The following is an 18,972-nucleotide window of genomic DNA, read 5'->3' as shown; positions in this document are numbered from 1 at the left end:
CATGAATTCAGCATGAAAGAATTCTTTTCTGAAAGGCAATTCTTATTTTATTTTGCACTTGCTTAAACAAATTCCATTTTCAACTGGTTTGTGCTTCATCAATAACTTACTGCGTGTTCTGAACTGCCTTAAAATAGGATTCTGAAAATACACAACCTCCAGGCAACTTTTGATAGTAAAATTACTTCATCCATCACCCCAGATTTTTAATTATATAGTCCTTGTTCAGAGTTCTTTAATTTGTCAGTGATTCATCAATGCTGTCCTGTTTAAGCTATCATCATAAACAGAATATGTGTATCTAAGTGTTTTATTATAAACAATATATTTATGCATGTAATCATCTGCTTTCCCATTTTAGAACAATTAAATTTTGAGGATTTTTTTTAATGTGTGGCTTTCAATTCAGCCTCAAGGACTTTCCACCTCATTGGTTAGCCATTTCTTCCAATTTTCTGAATAATATAACAACCAAAAAGCCCAACCATTCAAGTCCCATTAGTCTCACATCCTGTAACGTTCAATCTATTACAAGCTAATCCCACAGACTCACTCCTTACTACACGCACTTAGTTTTCACAAGTTCTCTACAGTTTGATGATTTATTCTCTATGCCAAATTCTAACAACTGCATTCAGTTAAATTAACTGCATCACATAATTAGAATTCAAGGTCCTAAGAAGTTACTTTAAAATGAGACGACATACCACGTTGCCACAGAAAAGTGAGCATGATCAGAAGGAAGCGTCTCTTCTTGCTATGCTTGGCACTGAGGCATGCGGCCGTAATAACTCAAGTTTCCGATCACACAACCACTAGTCCTTGAGATTTCTAAAATTATTCCTCCTTCACAAGGATGGAGGGAAAAAGGCTGGAAAACTCGCTTTGAACATTATGTTGGCTAATCATTTGCTCCACCATAGTATATACATAGGAAAACCCCTTAAGTGTTGAAAGTTCTACTTCCATCAACTTCAAACTGGAAAATGCTATTCTTTCATAAACTAAAGAGAAACATTTACCCAGAATCGAGTTTCAGAGCCAGGGATCGCCTTTGTCCATCATTTTCAGGTATTTAATAATTGACCATTTTAATGAGTGTTTCATATGCTCTTTGCACTCTTTGCAAACTTGGAGCTTCAAACAAAGTAATAACTATTTATTTGATTATAAGTCTATTATTATATAAATCACCATGATGATAGAAATGAAAACTAACTTATCTCAATTTTTAAGAATTCCTGAGAATTCTGACATAAGCTTCTGTCAGGTCCCACTCTTTTCAGGTGCTAAAATTCTAACTGGCCAGCAGAGATGGCAAGAGTGCTAGTGAACAGTTTTTTACAGCCTACCAGTCTGGTTTTTTAATCTGGCCAAATGAAAGCTTGTGAGGAGAAAAACCTTACTAAATTGGATATCTTGAACTGTTTCAAGTTATAAGTGCCAAATTCAAAAGGAAAAAGTTAATGAAGAATTACAACTCTAACTTCCTTATGACAGCTTCTTCCTAAATTCCAAATTTTAGTAAATGAAGAATCCTACCAAATATACTACAAATCTTTATGTTTGGAAGTGCTTCTTATGTACCACTTTAGAAAACAGAAACTTTAAAGAACTAAAGCTGTGGCAATAGGGTGGCCTCTCTAAATGGCTCTCATCCAGCTCTAAGTCCCCAGGCACAGACACTATAACTGTGCTTATCAGGAAGGCATCCTTCAGGAGACCTGACCATTATTCCTGTCACAGCAATGCACAGTCTCCTCCAATTACCATTACTCACGAACAATGCACATTATTTTAGTTCTTACAAATATGGAGTTGTTTGGAATTATTTTACCACATAAGAGACATTGTGCACTAAATCTGTAAATCCAAATGCATAATCTAGTTAAATATTTTTCATTACAAAATTTGTAGTGCTGGGTATACAGGGTGTGGGGGAAGAATGCCTAATGCTGTCAGTAGGATATTTTACCAACCTTTGCTGCCTCCAGAAAGTGGGGTACTGTATTTTTTTAAATATTTGGATATCATAATTGATATAACAAATAAGTGTTCCAGCCGTCCCTCCCTCCCTCACTCCTTCTTTCCCCCCTTCCCTTTGAAAAATGAGATCATATTAACAGCAATGCAAGAGCTTAGTTTGCCATGTCGGAACACAGATGCCAAGCTTCCCCAGCTGGCAACTGGGGCCTCAGAGTTTAACTCTTAAATTGTCTGCTAAAGGTATCTTGTGGCAGGGACCTTAGAGCATAGATGGTGAACTTCTGGTCGGAGACTGTGTTTTCTTCTTATCAGTGAGAAAATTGCTAAGTATCTTATCTCACAATATATGTTCCCACAAAGGTCTCATTAAGCCTAGGAGCAAGATGTGCCAATAAGAGCCCTTCTTTATCTAGTGAATTGTGTATGAGCCAGAATGCAAACAAATGTGCACTAGAGTTCACAAGTTCAGTCAAGGACAAGTTGCTAGATGGGAGAACTTAACAGTGCTCCCCTAAATCAAATATGCATACCAAGTATTTCTCCTACACACAAACTTTTATGCTCCCAGAGCATTTCACAATACAGACACATCAAATCATCCTAGAGAGCAGCCTCATTTTAATCAATTACGAAAGCTTATTTTTTCCCAGAATGGGAAATACCTGCAAATGAAGTGAAATGTATTAAAATGTTAAAATACACTGCCAACTTGCAAACAATTATCTACTTAAGCTTTTCATAAAGAAATAATTGTTACCCAAAAGGATTCTGAAATTCAGTAACTGTAGGAAGAAAATAATTCTTAGCATTTGCTTCCTCACTAATGATATGTGACAACCAGGAAGGCTTCTATTTCAAAAGCAATAATAATGATTACAACTTCCTCTGTAAACAAGTGACATTTTTCACAACTTAAAATGTACTTCAATTATTATAACATTTAACAATAAAGCAACAAAAGTGGCCATGCAACAAGCGATTATAATTTTAAGGGTTCAACAACGCTAAAGGAAACTAGTCCTTTTTCGGATGGCAATGAGGTTTCTGGGCTCTCCTTAACACTCCAAAACATGTTTAATGAGAGTGCAAAGTGCAGTCCGAAAATCAGTTAGGCTGACTCATTTTAAACTCTAATCTGTTATATACATGACAACAGTTACTATCTCTTGAGATCTTTAAATGCCTTGGTGTGTTGTGACCTCTCTCTTCAAAACTCTTTCCTGCCTCAGAAAAAGGCCAATCCCACCCCCGATCCCCCCCCACTCCCACCACCACCACCACCCCCTTCCTTTTTTCCCCTTCAGACAGGACACAGTCTGGCAACTCAAGGCCCCCCATAGGCCAGACTTCCTTCTGTGCAGCCCTTTGGGTAGAACTGCTAATCCTTCTTATTAATTAACGAGATAACAGTGGTTAACTGAAAAGCAATATTAATGCTAACTATCTAGGAAACTTTAACCAAAATTATTTTAGCCTTTTGGATGATTTTTCCAATGTACAGAATTGTGCACTGAGAATTCTGTAACATTGTGATGCAGAATTGAGAAATTCCAGAATGACTGATTTACATCAGACCTTAACACATAGGTCTCTTCTTTAAAGTTTTCTCTCTCTCTTTCTAAACATGTATTCTGTTACACATTTCTAACTATAGAGGAAAAACTAGGGCCTCTCAAATATTACTATAAAATTTACAAGAGTGGAAAGTGAAGGACTAGAAATTGCATAAGAAATAAGCAGTGATGTGACTGAGAGCAACAGTCAGTCATAATGAATGCATTACATATCATTATGTTAGGTTTGTCTTCCACACACTGTCATAGTACACCCTGCATCCTATAGGACACTTATATCCAAGGAAGGTGTGCTGTGCAAGGCTTGCCTGGTTTTTGTTTGGTTTTATTTTGCTTTGCTTTCATGAATGCAAATAACAAAGACAATATGGGGAATAGGTACCACCTGCCCAAGAATCACTGGACATCTTTAATATCTTTGGGAAAATGGATATCATTTAGAGCTATTTTTTCTTTAATCTGTCACAATTTTTTTAGGCAAAACCTAAAAAAAGGAAGAGTTTTATATTAGCTAAGGTTTGCTGCAGCAAACAAGCACGCAGCTTTCATTCAGGGATTGTCAAAAACTTTCCAGTGTGCCCACTGCAATGCGGATGCCAACCAACGAATCAAAGGCATTCAGCAACTAGACAAAGAGGGTCTGATGCCAACCTCGGTGCCACTGGCAACCATTATTGGCATCAAACACAGTGTCTGCCTTTTTTTTCCCCCTCGCCTGGCACTTCACAAACAAAATGGCGGTTCTTGTAGCAACGAAACAGCCGAAGCGCAGCCCTCTGAATCAATAACATCAAATGATTTTTATGGATTTAAACGCAGTTACTCCCAAATGATGTGTACATTTTAGGTGAAGTGCAGGGGAACATTTAATTTTATAAACAACTATATTGAACATCACCCTTTGCTAGTATAAGGAAATAGCAAAATGGACTGAATTGCGGTCAACCAGACTATGCGTAGAAGCCGAATAACAAAGAGATTTAGCTTTAAAGAAAATACTGCCTTGTGGCCATGTGAGGCAAAAGTCTAATGAACTATATATCAAAAATGATTTCAAAAAGCATAAATTTTTCCCCAAACCATATCAGATGCAGATGTAGCACTACAGCTTGTGTCAAAGCTCTAGTAACTCTTTCCACATTTCAGAAAGATGAGGCTGCTGGGCATGAAGAAGGAAAAAAAGTGTGGGTTGAACCAAAAGAGAAAGAGGTAAAAAGAAATGCATAGGAAGTTGGTCAACAACGAAACTTTACTATATGTTGGTCTTTATTTCATCTTCCAGAAGAGATGCAGTATGTGATCTTGTATAAATAACCAAGAGGACTATTGACATTTCTAGATCTGGAAATTGTCAATATATTGTAACATCACTCCACACTGCAATGCGGATGCCAACTAACAAATCACAGGCATCCTGAGCTAAACAAAGAGGGTCTGATGCCAATCCTGGTGCCAGTGGCAACCATCTTTGGCATTCTCTGTTCTTTCTCATGTTTTTCTCCCAGTCAGTTAGAAGTGGGGAGAGAGAAAAAGGGGGAAACGTAATTTTGTTGCTCTTTCTGTTACAAACATTACATTTCTCTTTTCTGATTTTTCTTTCATGTTTTCCTTTATACTTCTTTACCTGATTTATAAAACACACTTAGGTGGGTTATCAGGTACTTAGAAGAGAAATAAAAAGTCATGACTCTCAAGCTGCAGCCCTCTGCCTAGAGAATTATCTTTTAAAATCTGCCTTCTTTAATCAATTGCACTATAAAACAACGTGATTAACCTACACTTGACAAAGAAAAATATATAAATTTTGAAAAAGGAAAGACACAAAAGCATCCTGAGAGAGTTTTTCAAAAAAAGAACCAATAGATGATAAGAGAAGATGATGCACTGGCAGGTAGCAGAGGATACAAGTTAGATGAACAAGATAAAATAATGAAAAGTTCTCAGAACAGAGATCTTTGAACCCACAACAACAAAATCAGTGTTTTATCCAAAAACAGGGTCTCTAAGAGTTGCTTAAAACTTTATGATTATCATGACCGGTGGTGCAACATGGAAGGCATTTACGTATTTTTTTTCTTCTTTCAATCTATCTTTACAAATCTTTATTGTCAGTTCATGAAAACTAAGAGTTGGCTGCCTGCCCCAGGAGTAAATGTGCATGTGGGCAGGCGCACCTCAAAACCTAGCCTTCAAGCAACTTAAAAAGTGAGCAGTAAGGAAGTGGTTGCAAATCTTCTCTCTCTGCACTAAAAAGTTACATGACCCACTTTTGGAAACTTCACTTCCTTGACTTTCACAACACAGTTATAACACATTTATAGTCGATCCAACACATATATACAGCCCACCTTAAAGTGTCACCTCCTAGACAGCTGTCAATCAAATTAAGTGTCATGTGTTAATGAGTTTTATTTAAGGACACATGGGACAAAAATATTATTTTCCCCAACCATCATTATTTGGACTGTAATTCTTAAATGCATGGAAATATGAAATGCAATGTTTCATTTTTTCAGGAAAATGCAGTATTGCTAAATGTGCAATATCCAACACCATTATTTACAATTAGACTAAAAATCCTAAAATGACACTTAAGCATATCTCCAAAACTATGTCAAGAAAATCAAGACAAAAAGCACATAATGAGTACCTAGATTTCAGAGTCAAAAAAGTAATTTTGATTTTTTTGAACGATAATCAAGTCATAGCAATTTATTAAGTCCCACATTTATATAACAAACATCAGATAACCGTCTGTAACCTGGCTATCTGCAGGCCATTTTTCCTCCCACGAGGCCAAGTTTGGAAATGCCCACCATCTGTGACAGCTCAAACTTCAGTCTACTTTTGGTATGTAGCTTTGTAAAATGTTTTTTACTATGGACTGTTGCTAATGCAAAGACATCTATATCTTCATGCACTTATTTGAAGAAAATACATTCTCAGCTACTTAAGGAAAATATATTAAGACAAATAAAAATAATAAACATATTTCATTAATTCAAGAATTCAGTAATAACATCATCTTTTTAAATTAATTATTTAGGCAACATCTATACCACTCTCCTTATCGGGTATTTTAAATAATAGGTATGGTATGTGGTTTCTGCATTCTTTTTGAGATTTATTTTAAACCAGTGTAACCAGTCCACTTTCTGTTTTTATTCTGTAAGGAGTGCTGCAACTTTCCTCCTCGGTAAGTTTTATGAATTTACATACAAGTAAACTAACATTAGTAAGTGTTCCCAAGTAATTCTGGGAAAATATTATAAATAATTTAAATAACTCAATTCCATTTAATCTACAGTGAATATTGCACAATCAAAAGGAGGTGTTGATAGAAATATGAAAATTAAGTATATCTAGGTCTGCGTAAGATACGCTTTTCGATACTATCTATTTTAAGCATTTTGTAATAGTAAATGTTAGTTCTATTTTCAGTGCAATACACTAAATTCAAAAAACAAAGTCCCTCTACCTCATTAATTAACAAGGTTAATACAAAAATTATTTAGGATGGTTTGACTATTCATAAATAAAGCTACATTTTCAAATCAGGAAAAGATTACAAGACTAGATGCAAAAATGTAGACTACGAAGGAAAGTGAAGTGTAATGAACTATATTTGTTAGACTACCCTATGTCTTTGAAAAATAATATCATTTTAAAGATACTTGAAAATGCATCTCTTTGTGGTCTTAAATATCCAAGCCTATCCAGGTATGAAAGCTCCGCGTCTATTTACATGGTTCGCACATGGCAGTGGACATGTGAGTGAAAGTGGACACCCCACTGTACCCAGAGAGGGTGGAGGATATCTAGGGGCCTTGAGGACCATCTAACCCAAGCCAGATACTCTGTCTACGGCGCTTTGTGGGCAGTGTTTGCCGTGCTAGAAAAAATAACAATCTGTTCCTACCTTGCTCCTGCACGTAGTATGCCAAAAACAAATCAAGCTCCTTAACTGATACTGTGATATGATGTGGCTGGACACAAAGTGCTGGGTTTGTGCAATGTGGGGATTTCATGAGCCGCTCTCCATCGGTACTTTCCAAGGGGATGCCTTTGAACAGGATCACCATGACTAGATCCAGACGCCAGACTTTGTCTGCCTGTCGCAGGCAGTCGATTCTCCTAATCTTACCCTTCTGGTCGGGATTGGATAAGACACAGCACGGGTGCTTCTTGCCAGTCACGGTGAGCACAAAGTCCTCTCGATACTCCTGGCGGATATCTTTGCGCAGTTTGGCCAGGAGCCTGGATGCCCACTTCTGTTTGATTTCAGGCTTTTCACTGAGAAGCTCATCTTTGACTGCTCTTTCTTCATCCTTTGACATTCGCTTCTCATGCTTTTTAAAGTACTTGCGTTTTCGAGCCTGCAGGTTGAACCAAGTATAGGCAATTGCACGGACGTGTGGAAGAAGTGCCTCGATGAATGGGTGAAATTCATCCTGTGGAAGACGGGTGAGGGGGGTGAGGGAAAGATGTGCATAGTCAGTTTAATTTTAAAAGCTCAAAAAATAAGAACACAATCCATTTCCAATTCAGTACAAAAAGTTATGCATGAAAATCACACTCCTTTCTTATTTAAAATGATCAAAATAACAGGACAAGAAGAAAGCAAACTATGCCCAGCTGCCCCCTTTCCACCAAAATTCACAGGTCAATTCTCCCTCCTATAAAGAAAATAAGGTTTATATTTTGTATTTACACTCTGGCCCCATCCCCCTTGTTCCCACCCCAATGCCATGCATTCAACATTCTTTAAAATATATGCAACTAACTAAGGTGCTTGGCACCTAATAGAATATTTCAATCTTTGATTCAACAACTAACACTATGCAGTACCATTTTACAAAGAACACAGTGAGTTTTTTTTTTTTTAATCGAAGCAGAGCTGTTCAGAAGGCAGGAGCGATGCCACAGTTCATTTCTCTTCTCTGTGGCACAGAAACACAAAGCATATAGATGCTCAGTGTAATGCCACACAGTTCCCGCTTTTGGAGCATGCTCTCAGCAAGAGGCTGCTGGTGGCACAAAGAGCATGCGCCATTAAACTTGATCCATTTTCTTATCAAACGTCCAACATTCCAACACTGAAACAGCACCATTCCAAGAGTCGTAACTAGAGAAACCGGTATACAGTAAGGGAAAGTGGGCAAAGGACACAGCTCGTCGTATCAGTGTCCTGAACAGAAGGTTTCCATACTTTGAGCAGTGCATTCTCTCCCCACACTACCAACACCAGCTCCCAACACACACACACACAAACACACACACACTTGCACTGTCATGCTTTCTCATACACACTCTTGCGTTTTTTAATAGTTTTCAAACTTGAAAACAAAAATTACATAAATGTTCTTCCAGCAGCTTCCTGATAGAATATGAAGCCCTACAGAGTCCGTTAATTTGTTAACCGATCACATGAGTACGTCAATTATTCTAAACCCCTTAAAAATCAATCTGAGGTGAACAATGAAAAATGGCAACTTGGCACCAACTTTATATTCTTTGTGTCCCTGCATGCCATGGTAGGGTGACACCAGGAGTGCGCTGCTGATAAGTTACTGCTTTTGTGGATTCTATACAATTCATTTGCCACGTAGATGAATTCTCAGACAGAACTGTGGGTGCATATACGCATGTGCTTGTGAATTTGCAGGTACATAGATTATATAGTGCCCATCTTTTGAATTAAGTAGTTTACCTGTAGGCTCCTGCATTTTTCCTGCCTGTTTCATGCAGCCTTTTTTTAATCGAGGGCAGCAGTGAGGAATGGCAGACAATCTTTACCTACAGATATTTCAAGTTTACTTCCCAGTGCAGTCAGTTTCATTACTTCCTGATTTAGGTAAAACCTGTCTTATAAGCTTAGGCCTATTACTGTTCAAAGAGAAAGAGCTTAACGTCCTGTGCATGCACACCGTATGTATGCAATAAGCCAAGCTTGAAGCAAATGAGAACTTCCACCACCACTTTTCTGATCATATTGACTATATTGTTCAGTGCAACTACAAAATAACTCTCTCTGATTGTATCCCAAGTTAGAATTTACATACTCATGTTAATCACCCTGAACTAAGTGGAATAAATTCTATTTAACCAGCAGACTGACTAATTCCATTAGGTAAATATGATGAAAGTACAACTAATGACTCTTTAACAAAGAAGTTGTCAAAAAATCCAATATAGATATGAATGCATTTTTAAGAAGAAATTCAAAGTTTTAATGCTACACACTGCAACATGCACTTCAGATATGGAAGAAGTACATGTCCCATCCAATCAATAATGTAGTCATCAAGTATTCTAACATTGCTGTAAGTGTTCCTACACCAGAATAGTATGAATCAAAATTTTATAACAATACAGAATGCTGATGATTACATCACAGCATGAGGCATAACCAAATGCCATAGAGGAAATCATTAAACCGATCAGTAGTTTCCAGCAGAGATTTGAACAATTCGGTTACTATGCGAGCACATTAAACTAGGCCATGGAAAGAGTTAAACCACAATCTGTTCTTTGTGTGGGAAGGCAGCCCTGCTCACAGCAACCACATCCCATGATAAGACCTCCCTATCTCCATACACTTTCTGATGCCATGCTTTTAGCTTTCACTGTAACTACAAAAACTTTGTTTATCCCCTTTAGGAACATATGCAAAAGGAAAGCCTGCTCAAGGAAATGTGGATTTAAATGTGCTTTGGTAACTCACTTCCTCTAATCTCTTACTATAATTTATTGATATGACTAAAAAACACACATATACACACTTATAAACTAAAACCTTGAGAATGTAAAGAGCACATGAGGTAGAGTGGGTGGGCTTTGTCTCACTCACTTTACCCTTGCCATGCTTTTTAAAATGCAATATAATTTTACAAATATTAAGCTATGTGGTAACACGTAAGTACTTACATCCTTAAGTACTATGTTCAGTGACATTCCATTTTCTTATAAAGACATAAAACACAATTTTGATGAAATTTGTTTGAGTTTCAATATTTGACTACAAACATAATCTATCATGCAAGAAAGCTCAAAATTTTAATGAGGTATTTTAAACAACCAAATCCAAATTTGAAGGTTGAATTTGAAAATACTTAGCAAATGCACACAAAACATAGTTTTTAAACATTCCTTTGAGTTTGCTGTCAATGCTGCCAAATATTGTTTTAAAACATGCTTTTTTTTTCACTGATAAATAGAAGTAGCAAACTTTCTCAGGCTGCCAATTTGCCTTATTGATATCGTTCAGGCTTTCACTATCATGTGAATTCCTTTCAGGTGAAGCACTTATTTGACAAGGGGATGTATCTTCCAAAAATGACTATAAGTTGAGGTTTGCTCTAAGTCACATACATTTCTGTATTAACATGCCTAAATGTCATCTCCCAAGTGTGACTGTTTCCTAATGATGAGTAGCACTATATTCTTAAAGATTATTAGTGACATGAATATGGAACATGGTAACTGCCCTGATACAAAAATGTTTTTAAAAAGGCAGTTAAGGTTTCCAAATATCCAAACTAGTAGTGGATTATTACAATAACATTAAGCAACTACAAAAAATTTTTTTAAAAAAGCAAAACATATAAAAGATTTAAAATCAAACAGCTGTATACAAAGGTAATACGCAACTTTGCTCTTTCAGAATTTTTATTAAAATGTATTGGTGTTCAGTAATTCTCTTTTAAAACTTCCTTTAATTGAACTAAATCGACAAAGTAAATAATCAAGTTACAAATTTCAGATATAAAAGTAAAGAGTGTTAATTCCACTAGGTATATTTATTTTTCTTCCGTTTCCATGAAAGGGATGGATATTTAGACCAATAAAGAGTTAGGAGAGTAAATACTAGGTGTTCTTGGAGCATTGCTATGTAACAATAAACCATGCAAAAAAATGTACCTAAAGAACTTAAAAGCAATGAAAGAAAAATATATGTAATGCCATCATGTCAACTGAAAGTTACATTATTAATAGTTTACATTATTTTTAAACAAATATTAAATCATATATGATAGGTCTTAATTTTTCTTTTATATCTGATTTGTACTGGTATATAAATATTGATTATTGATGTGCTGATTCTGTAGCATATCATTTTACTAAATATAACATTTAATGGTAGGTCCTTTTAAATTAAGATTTTTTTTTCTTTAAAACCTAGATGTGTTATTGCAATAATTGAGATACTTTTAAAGGTTATAATAAATGAAGAATGATACTCTGTTTTGCAATTTACATGTCCTGAAACATGTTTTGCTACAGCTACTAGGCTCTTGTGATACAAAACTATTGATCTGATACAAAAGTAACACTATTAATGCCGCCTCACTTTTATAACACCTACATTACCTGCAAAGTCACATGGAGCTTAGTGAAGTGAGAATTCTTAAGCTAAAATTCCTTCCCTGATATTGGCCTTGTTTTTATACATAAGCCTAGATTTGTATTATTAAAATAGTAGAGAATATTAGTCATCACAAGTTATTGTTGGTAAGCATGTATCTTTGAATACTAATGTGATAGCTGAATGATTATGCTGTATATGCTCCCAACATTCCATATGTCTCAATGCTGCAATATTATTTTTAACTTACACAAATTAAGATAAAACTAGTGACTTTTCAATACACATTTGGAGGAAACTAAAAATGCAATGTAATTGCTAGCAATGTTTCTGAAAAGCTGACGCTAGAAATAGAAATACGGAGAAATGCACAATTATTCAGTCTTTTACAGGTGAGCATAAGTGATGCTATACTCTGTAAGTGAAAATCTTCCTTTGTTTTATTTGTTCACTGTGTAAAAATAATATCAAGTGAACATAACTTATCAGAAAGAGAGAAAAATATACCCGGCTGATGGGTCATATTAATGGTAACTTTACAACTAAAGGCAATTCGTTATACCTGAAACAGTTTCATCATATTTATTGGCTATTATCATTCATGGCTTTTAAAATACAAATAGCTCAGCAACTCATTTTTACAGTTTTGTTAAATTAAAGTGCATGTTTACTTGCTGAAAATAGCCATATCTAAGTTAACCATACTCGGAGGCCAAACAAAATATAAACAATAAAACATGTGTCAGCCAAAAAGCTACAGGACTGTATCCAATCACTGAATAAGCCTTATCATTGTTTTCATCTTCATTCACAATTTATGAATGCCTCAGTCCTTTTGAATCACAATGGCTTCTAATAGTCACATAATTGAAATCTTAATTATTTGTTCATTATAAAAATGCATCATCATGATATTAGATATTTTTAAAATTTGAACACACCCAAGACTGGCTGACACTTCTTTAACTGATTAGTTTTTATGTCAATGTCAAAGAAAATGGTTATCAATTACCAAAGGTGACACATCTTCCTAAAAGCTTAAGTAAGCTGCCCCATACCTTTAGAGGTTGAAAATATTGCATCAAATAACAGTTCTGGGCTAAGATATTTTAGTTACTTTGTCAGCTGTTAGTTCCCTGGGCAGCAATGAAAACTGCCCTCAGGTAATTCTGTTCGGTCTCACCACTTTTCTATTTGACCGTCTGGCTTAAAGTAATACAAATCGTATTTTTAAAAAGTATAAAGCCAGTGTTTTATTTCATAACATTATTCCTAAGGTCTTAGGACAATTCTCAAAGTAGAAAAAAAAATGACCTTACTTTTCCAGCATTCCATAAAATGCCTTACGAGCTAGCTACGCCCAAATATCGTCAAACGAATAGGTTTCCACAAAATGAACACATTCTAAAACTCCTTAACAATCACCAAGACAGCCTAACTCCTGTCAACGTAAAGACTGCCTTTGTGGTGCGGTCACTGGAAACCCCAAAGTGCAGCGGGTCACTGTGGACCAGGGTTTCAGATCCCCAAATAAAGCAAAGGAATGGGTCCCCGGACCACAACCTCCGACTTGCTTCGTCGCCCGCCCACCGCCTGCAGTGGAGTCCAGCAGCGCCCACACAGACTCGTGCTACACTCCCCTCGCCCAAGTTCACCGGCTGTTTTTAAAAGCTTAGTCCCCCTAAAGTCCTCCAAAACCCGAGTCCGCCTCGAGCTGGCGAGAGGGCTGCGGGCACCTTGGGCTGGGATGCCGCACCGCAACGGGCATTTGGGGGGCCGCACGGGGCCTCGCACTTAACGAGTCCCGGCCCTGCCCACCCCTGGCGGCCTTGCCCGGCCCAGCGCCCGCTCTCCATGCCCAGGGCGCGGGGCTGGGCGCTAGCGGTGGCCGTGGGCGAGGGCCGCTCTCCGGCTCCCACGCCGCCCCGCGACGCCTGCTCCAACTCCGAGCCACTTCTACAACGGACCGGGATGTGCGGAGGTTAACTCAAGCCGTTAACTGTCCGCAACAAAACAAAACAAAGGCATTTCGGGCCAGAGAGAAAGCTCGAGAAAGCGACCGAGACATGTACCTGAGTGAGACAGATGGGAGAATACATCATGACTTCGCCTTAAAACGCACTTTCCCGGAGATGCCCAAGAAAATCTTCGAGAAGCAAGAATTTCATCTATTCATTTTACAGTCATCTGAGCCCGCGATGCGATCAATCAGGACGGGGCTCTGCGCTGGATCACCGCAACTTCACAACAAACCCAGTCCTCCTTAAATAGCCAAAGATTCAAGTTCACTCCGCGTGCTAGATTTCCCGGGGTGAAATCCAATCTACACTTTTAACCCTCTTGCAGTCCGAGCGTGCTGGCCGTGCTTGCCGAGGCCGCCGCCGCCACCGGTGTTGGCTGCTTTTCGCCTGGGTTTGGGGATTTGTTTTCTGTTTTGCAGTTGTTGTTGTTGTTGGGGGATAGGGGGTGCGCGAAGGTTCAGTGTGGGTTGGATTGGGGTGATGGTTGGTGGTGAAATGCTTTTTCAAAAAAAGGCGGGGAGGGGGGCGCAGAAGGGCGGGCGGGCGGAAGGGAGAGCGGGGAGAATGTGTCACCGCGCTGGGAAAGTTCAAGGTTACAGCCCCAAGCACTGCAGCAGGATCCCGGAGTGGTGATCGCAGGCGAAACTTTGCCGCGAGCCGACCATGTGTGTGCGCGAGGGGCAGCGTGAGCGAGTGCGCGCGGGTGGCGGGGCGCGCGCGGGAGAGAGCAGGGGTGGGGTGGGGAAGAAGGGAGAGGCCGGGGTGAGGGAGGGGGCGCGAGCGCTGATCTCCCGGGCGGAAGAGGCTCGCGGCGCGTGGTCCCCGGCTGCAGCCGCCGCCGCCCGCACCGGGTCTTCGGCGCCCGGCCGCCCGGCCGCCCGCCTCGCCCCGCGTCTGACCCGGCCGAGCGTAGAGGCTGCTGTTGCCGCCGCTGCCCAGAGCCCAGGGGGATCGAAACGATCTCCTGAAAAATTCCAAACGATAAATCCCGCTCTCCCGCTGGGCTCCAAACTCCTCTCTTTTCTGCTCTGGGCTCTTTTTTTTTCCCTCCCTCTCTTGCTTTCTTTCGTTGCAAAACTTGGAAGTTGAAAAATTCACCGGTTCCACCCTCTGGACCCCGCTCGAGCTCTCTCCAAATCAGACTTAAGGATTGTTTTATTATTTAATTACACAATCATCGCTTTACTCCTCCTCCTGCAAACGCGCATTCCTTTTGCACCAGCCTCTCCACACCCCCCGCCCCCCACCTTCCTCCTCCTCCTCCTCCTTCTCCTTCTCTCCCCCCACCTCTCCCTCATTTGTTAAAGGTATCCTACCGGTGCCACAGAACCATGACTTTTTTTTTTTTTTTCCAAAATAGCTCTTCTTTCCGCTGCCCTCCCCACACCAGCACACACAAACACACCCCCGAAAACCCGCCCTGGAAGAGGTATTTCGGTGCTCGCTGTGGACTCTTTAAGCCGCGGGAACATCCGAGTGGGAGAAGCACTGAACCGGTCTGAGCCCGAGAAAGGAACGAGTGGAAAATTCCCTCACACCCAGGCAGCCCCCGGGCAGGAGCTGGGGCGCCGACACTCGCACCCGGGGCGGGCGCAGTTCGCGGAGCCCGAGGCTGCAGGGAGGAGGGGGAGGCCGAGCAGGCGGGGGCCTGAGCAAACTTGGGCTCAAGTAGTTGGGGAGCCCCGGCACGGACCTGGGGGACTTGGCGCCCAGCCCCCGATGGCCTCGCCAGGAGCCCGGGTTCGCGGGTAGGGAGGGGGTGAGGGGTCCTCCCGGGTCTCCCCACCGCGGGCCCGCGCCCGGGGCAGTCGCGACGCGCGGCGCTTCGCTTCGGTTTGCCGCCCTCCACGGGGGTGCCCCGTGCACGTGGCCTCACTCGGAGCGGGAGAACCGGGCCGAGCCGCCGCCGCCTCCTGCTCCCTCCTCCTCCTCCTCCCCGCGCCCGGCTCCGCTCTCCTCCTCCTGCAGCCCCTCTGGCTGGCTCCCAATCCCCACCCCCCGGGGCCCGGGGCGCCGGCGGAAAGCGTCTCCCTACCCGCCCGGGTGCAGGCGGGGCGAGGCCGCGGCGCGCCCGGGGCTGCGGGGCGGGCAGGCGGGGGACGCGGGCGCGCGCGAGGGCGCGCGCGGGGTGCGTGTGCCGCTACAGCCCTCCGGAGGCGGCCCGCCCGGAGCCGCTCGGCGCCCGCGCCCGCTCCCTCTCCCCACGGCGGTGCTGCCCCGCCCCCACCCCGCCGCCGGTGCAGGCTCCGAGTGAATGAACTTGATTCCGGGGTTTTTGAGGGAGGCGGTTCGCCTTGCACCCTTTCTACACCCCCCTACACACACACCGCCCCCCAAATCCGGTTTTCTGCTTGGGGTGGGTGGGGAAGAGGTGGAAGCAAAGGACACCCAGACAATGGAGAGAGGAAAAGTGAGCGCCTGGGGCGCTGCGTCTACCTAATGGGGGGCTGCGCCGGGGGCTAGGGCTACCGGGTCCTCCCAGGCCCATCCCCAGGACCAGGTACAGTTGGGGAGTTTCAAGACTCGCCCCCATTCGCCTGTCCTAATTCCACCGCTGCCCAGCTCTTGATTTATCCCCTCAACTTTCGCCCCTCTCAGTCCCTCCCGCTTTTGCCCACCTTCCCCTCTTCCCTCCCCCAGCGGACCTGGAGGAACCAGTGACTTTTTCCTTCACCTAGTGGGAGTTATCCACATCAAGCATTTCACAACGACACATCAAGAAAAGTAGGCAGGTTCAAGTCAACCATGAAATGGTCACTTTTTAACCCCGTCCTGTCCTCATTAGGGAAATGCTCAAACACAGTCAGTTTTCAAAGAGCGCTCTTAATGAGGCAAGCTTGCCAAGTTTACCAGCTGCAGCCCCCGCAAACCCAGAGCCCAAAGAAGAAAGGCGCTGGGGGGCGGGGAGTTGTGGAGGCCGGGGAGGGGGGCTGCTGGGGTTGGGGAGACAGGTAAAGTCGGGGAAATCGCACGGACCCCCGCGAGTTAACCCCTTCGGCCACACGCCCTGGGAGCGGCCTCCCTGCGGCCCCCGCCCCTGCCCCGACAAATCCTCGAGTCAGCGTTCTGACAACGTTAATTTCCTTTGTGCGGGTCATTTATTCTTTTTGAAAAGCTGGGATAAAGTTGACAGTCTTTATGGATGAAAGAAATGAGGTGACAGTCAGGATTAATCCAAGTAAATACTCATCTCTCTCAGAAATTTTAGGCAACCTCATCTTAGATTAAAACACACACAAAAACCACCGCCGCGGAAGCATCACTTTGTATTGCACATTACACTGCATCCCTTTTCTCACCCTCACCAGATTCTGAGGGGAGGGGGCGGGGACGCTCTACTGATAATACCAGCTTTAACTACTGGAGTTTCCCTTTGAACAAATATTCAATTTAACTGGAGTTAATTTACCATAAAAGACATTCCCCTTGGCAGGCATGCACTCATGTCCTTGAACACACCTCTTTGAAAGCCCAGACTCTCATAGAAGCCATTATTTCGGGGTCTCTTTAAAAATCGAGCGCCCATCTCTCCTTCTCTCCCTCCCTCCCTTCTTCCCTCCCTCCTCAGCACACCACCCCCAGTGAAATCCTGGCACCCAGAGAGCGCTCCTTTCAGCCTGAGAGCCCAGAACCAGCCGTTGTCCCCTGGCAAAAAGAGGCCCAGTGCTGAGCGCCCTGGGCTAGTGTCTCCCGACATCGCTACCCCTCCTCCCTTTATAGTTTCCCTTCCCAACAGAAACCATTTCCTTCTTCCACCAAAACTAGGTTGCATCCAAAAGTTTTTCACAAGCTTAAAAAAGAAAAACGAAAAATTGACAAGCATTACACAGAAGAGCCCACAAAAGCTGCAGCAGCTCCAGGGGCGAAGAAGCAGCTTCAGACCCAGGTAAGACCCCAGAGAAGTGAAGATGTCTGGGGCCTCCCAGGCCCATCACTTAGGGGTTCAAATCTCTTTCAAGTCCCCCACGTTTGAGGGTGCTTATGGCTGGTTGCACTTTGATGACCACGGAGGATGCTTGATAGTTTTTGGGTTTGATTTGTTTCCCAGAAAAAGGAAAATGAGATAGGAGTAATGGTGAGGCAAGAAAACCAAAAAGGAGTGAATAGTGAGCAACAGACTTCCTGAAAGGGAAGGTTTACGGGGGTGCTCAGTTTCTGTGGCTTTGACTATCTTTTCAGGCCTTGCAGCCATGGTGGAGAATGTCTGACACCCCCCAAAACACTGTTTCTTGTTCAGCCAGTGCCAAGGTCATTGCAGGCCTTCCCAGGAAGAACTCTAGGGAGTCGTTTGGGATGAGGGGCTGGTGGATTTCGGTGCATGGGATGCCTAGCTTCTCTTAGCACAACACTTGTCCAACACCTTTGGTTTGAAAATCTCAATCTTTTAACTCCCAGGTAGAAGGAGGAACTGAGAAAGTGCATACATTGTATTCACTTTCCCTTTTTTCCAGCACGTCTGTGTCATGGTATTAAGAGTGGTTTTAAAATATCTCTGAAAAGCTTCTGATAATATCAAAATGGGCCAGACACTTCTTGAACTTTGGTACTTACCACTCCTAAATTCTTCTTCTCTCCCTCCCACACTGAAAGGGGTAAAAGCACTGGTGTGACAGGTCACTTTCATTTACCCCAAAACCTGGCTGATGAGGTAGAAAGAAGTGAATGATTCTCTCAGCAACAGGAAACTCTGATATTTCAGTATTCCTAAAGATCTCCTCCCTAGATCACCTATTTCTTGCTACCTTATAGGGAAAAGAAGTTTTCTTTCTAACTAACAGAAAGTTTATTGATTTCTAAATAGAATGCCAGTGCTTCACTTCACTGGATTTTTCAAAACCCAGTTGTATATTTGAAATAAGCAATGCTACCACATTTGAGTCTTTCACTACAGACGTCCAGACAGGAGCCTGACATCTCAAGTATCTAATGTTGTTTTTCTTTTAACCTTTTCCTTTCTAAAGAAACTGCAGCGACAGGTCGCAAATCCTGGGCAGTTTCATGAAAGATTTCTTGGAGCTTAACAAAG

At 42.0% G+C, this 18,972-nt stretch overlaps 1 protein-coding gene and 1 long non-coding RNA gene across 13 annotated transcripts in view; one reads left to right on the top strand and one right to left on the bottom strand.

Moving 5' to 3' along the window:
- NFIB (nuclear factor I B) overlaps nucleotides 1-14,643 on the bottom strand; it is a 236,631-nt gene extending 221,988 nt beyond the window's left edge. For 4 of the 12 annotated variants that reach the window (XM_012453511.2, XM_012453513.2, XM_012453514.2 and 1 more), the window contains exons 1-2: nucleotides 13,998-14,643; nucleotides 7,480-8,011 (exon numbers count right to left, since the gene is read on the bottom strand). In XM_012453511.2, the coding sequence (XP_012308934.1) occupies nucleotides 7,480-8,011; nucleotides 13,998-14,027 (562 nt within the window). In that variant the 5' untranslated portion in view covers nucleotides 14,028-14,643. Of the gene's footprint in view, nucleotides 1-707; nucleotides 993-7,479; nucleotides 8,012-13,997 lie in introns of those variants that run through there. The other 8 variants (XR_001107646.2, XM_012453512.2, XM_012453509.2 and 5 more) reach the window with 6 other exon arrangements.
- Nucleotides 14,644-17,078: 2,435 nt separating this feature from the next.
- LOC105718029 (uncharacterized) overlaps nucleotides 17,079-18,972 on the top strand; it is a 41,065-nt gene continuing 39,171 nt past the window's right edge. Inside the window, exon 1 of the long non-coding RNA XR_001107647.2 lies at nucleotides 17,079-17,832. This is a non-coding gene — a long non-coding RNA (uncharacterized LOC105718029). The remainder of the gene's footprint in view (nucleotides 17,833-18,972) is intronic.

Source organism: Aotus nancymaae, unplaced genomic scaffold (assembly GCF_030222135.1).
Source record: "Aotus nancymaae isolate 86718 unplaced genomic scaffold, 86718_ANA_hifiasm-v0.15.2.pri h1tg000003l, whole genome shotgun sequence".
Taxonomy (NCBI): Eukaryota; Metazoa; Chordata; class Mammalia; order Primates; family Aotidae; genus Aotus; species Aotus nancymaae.
The sequence above is the reverse complement of the archived record's forward strand: the minus strand, read 5'-3'. Positions and strand labels throughout refer to the sequence as shown.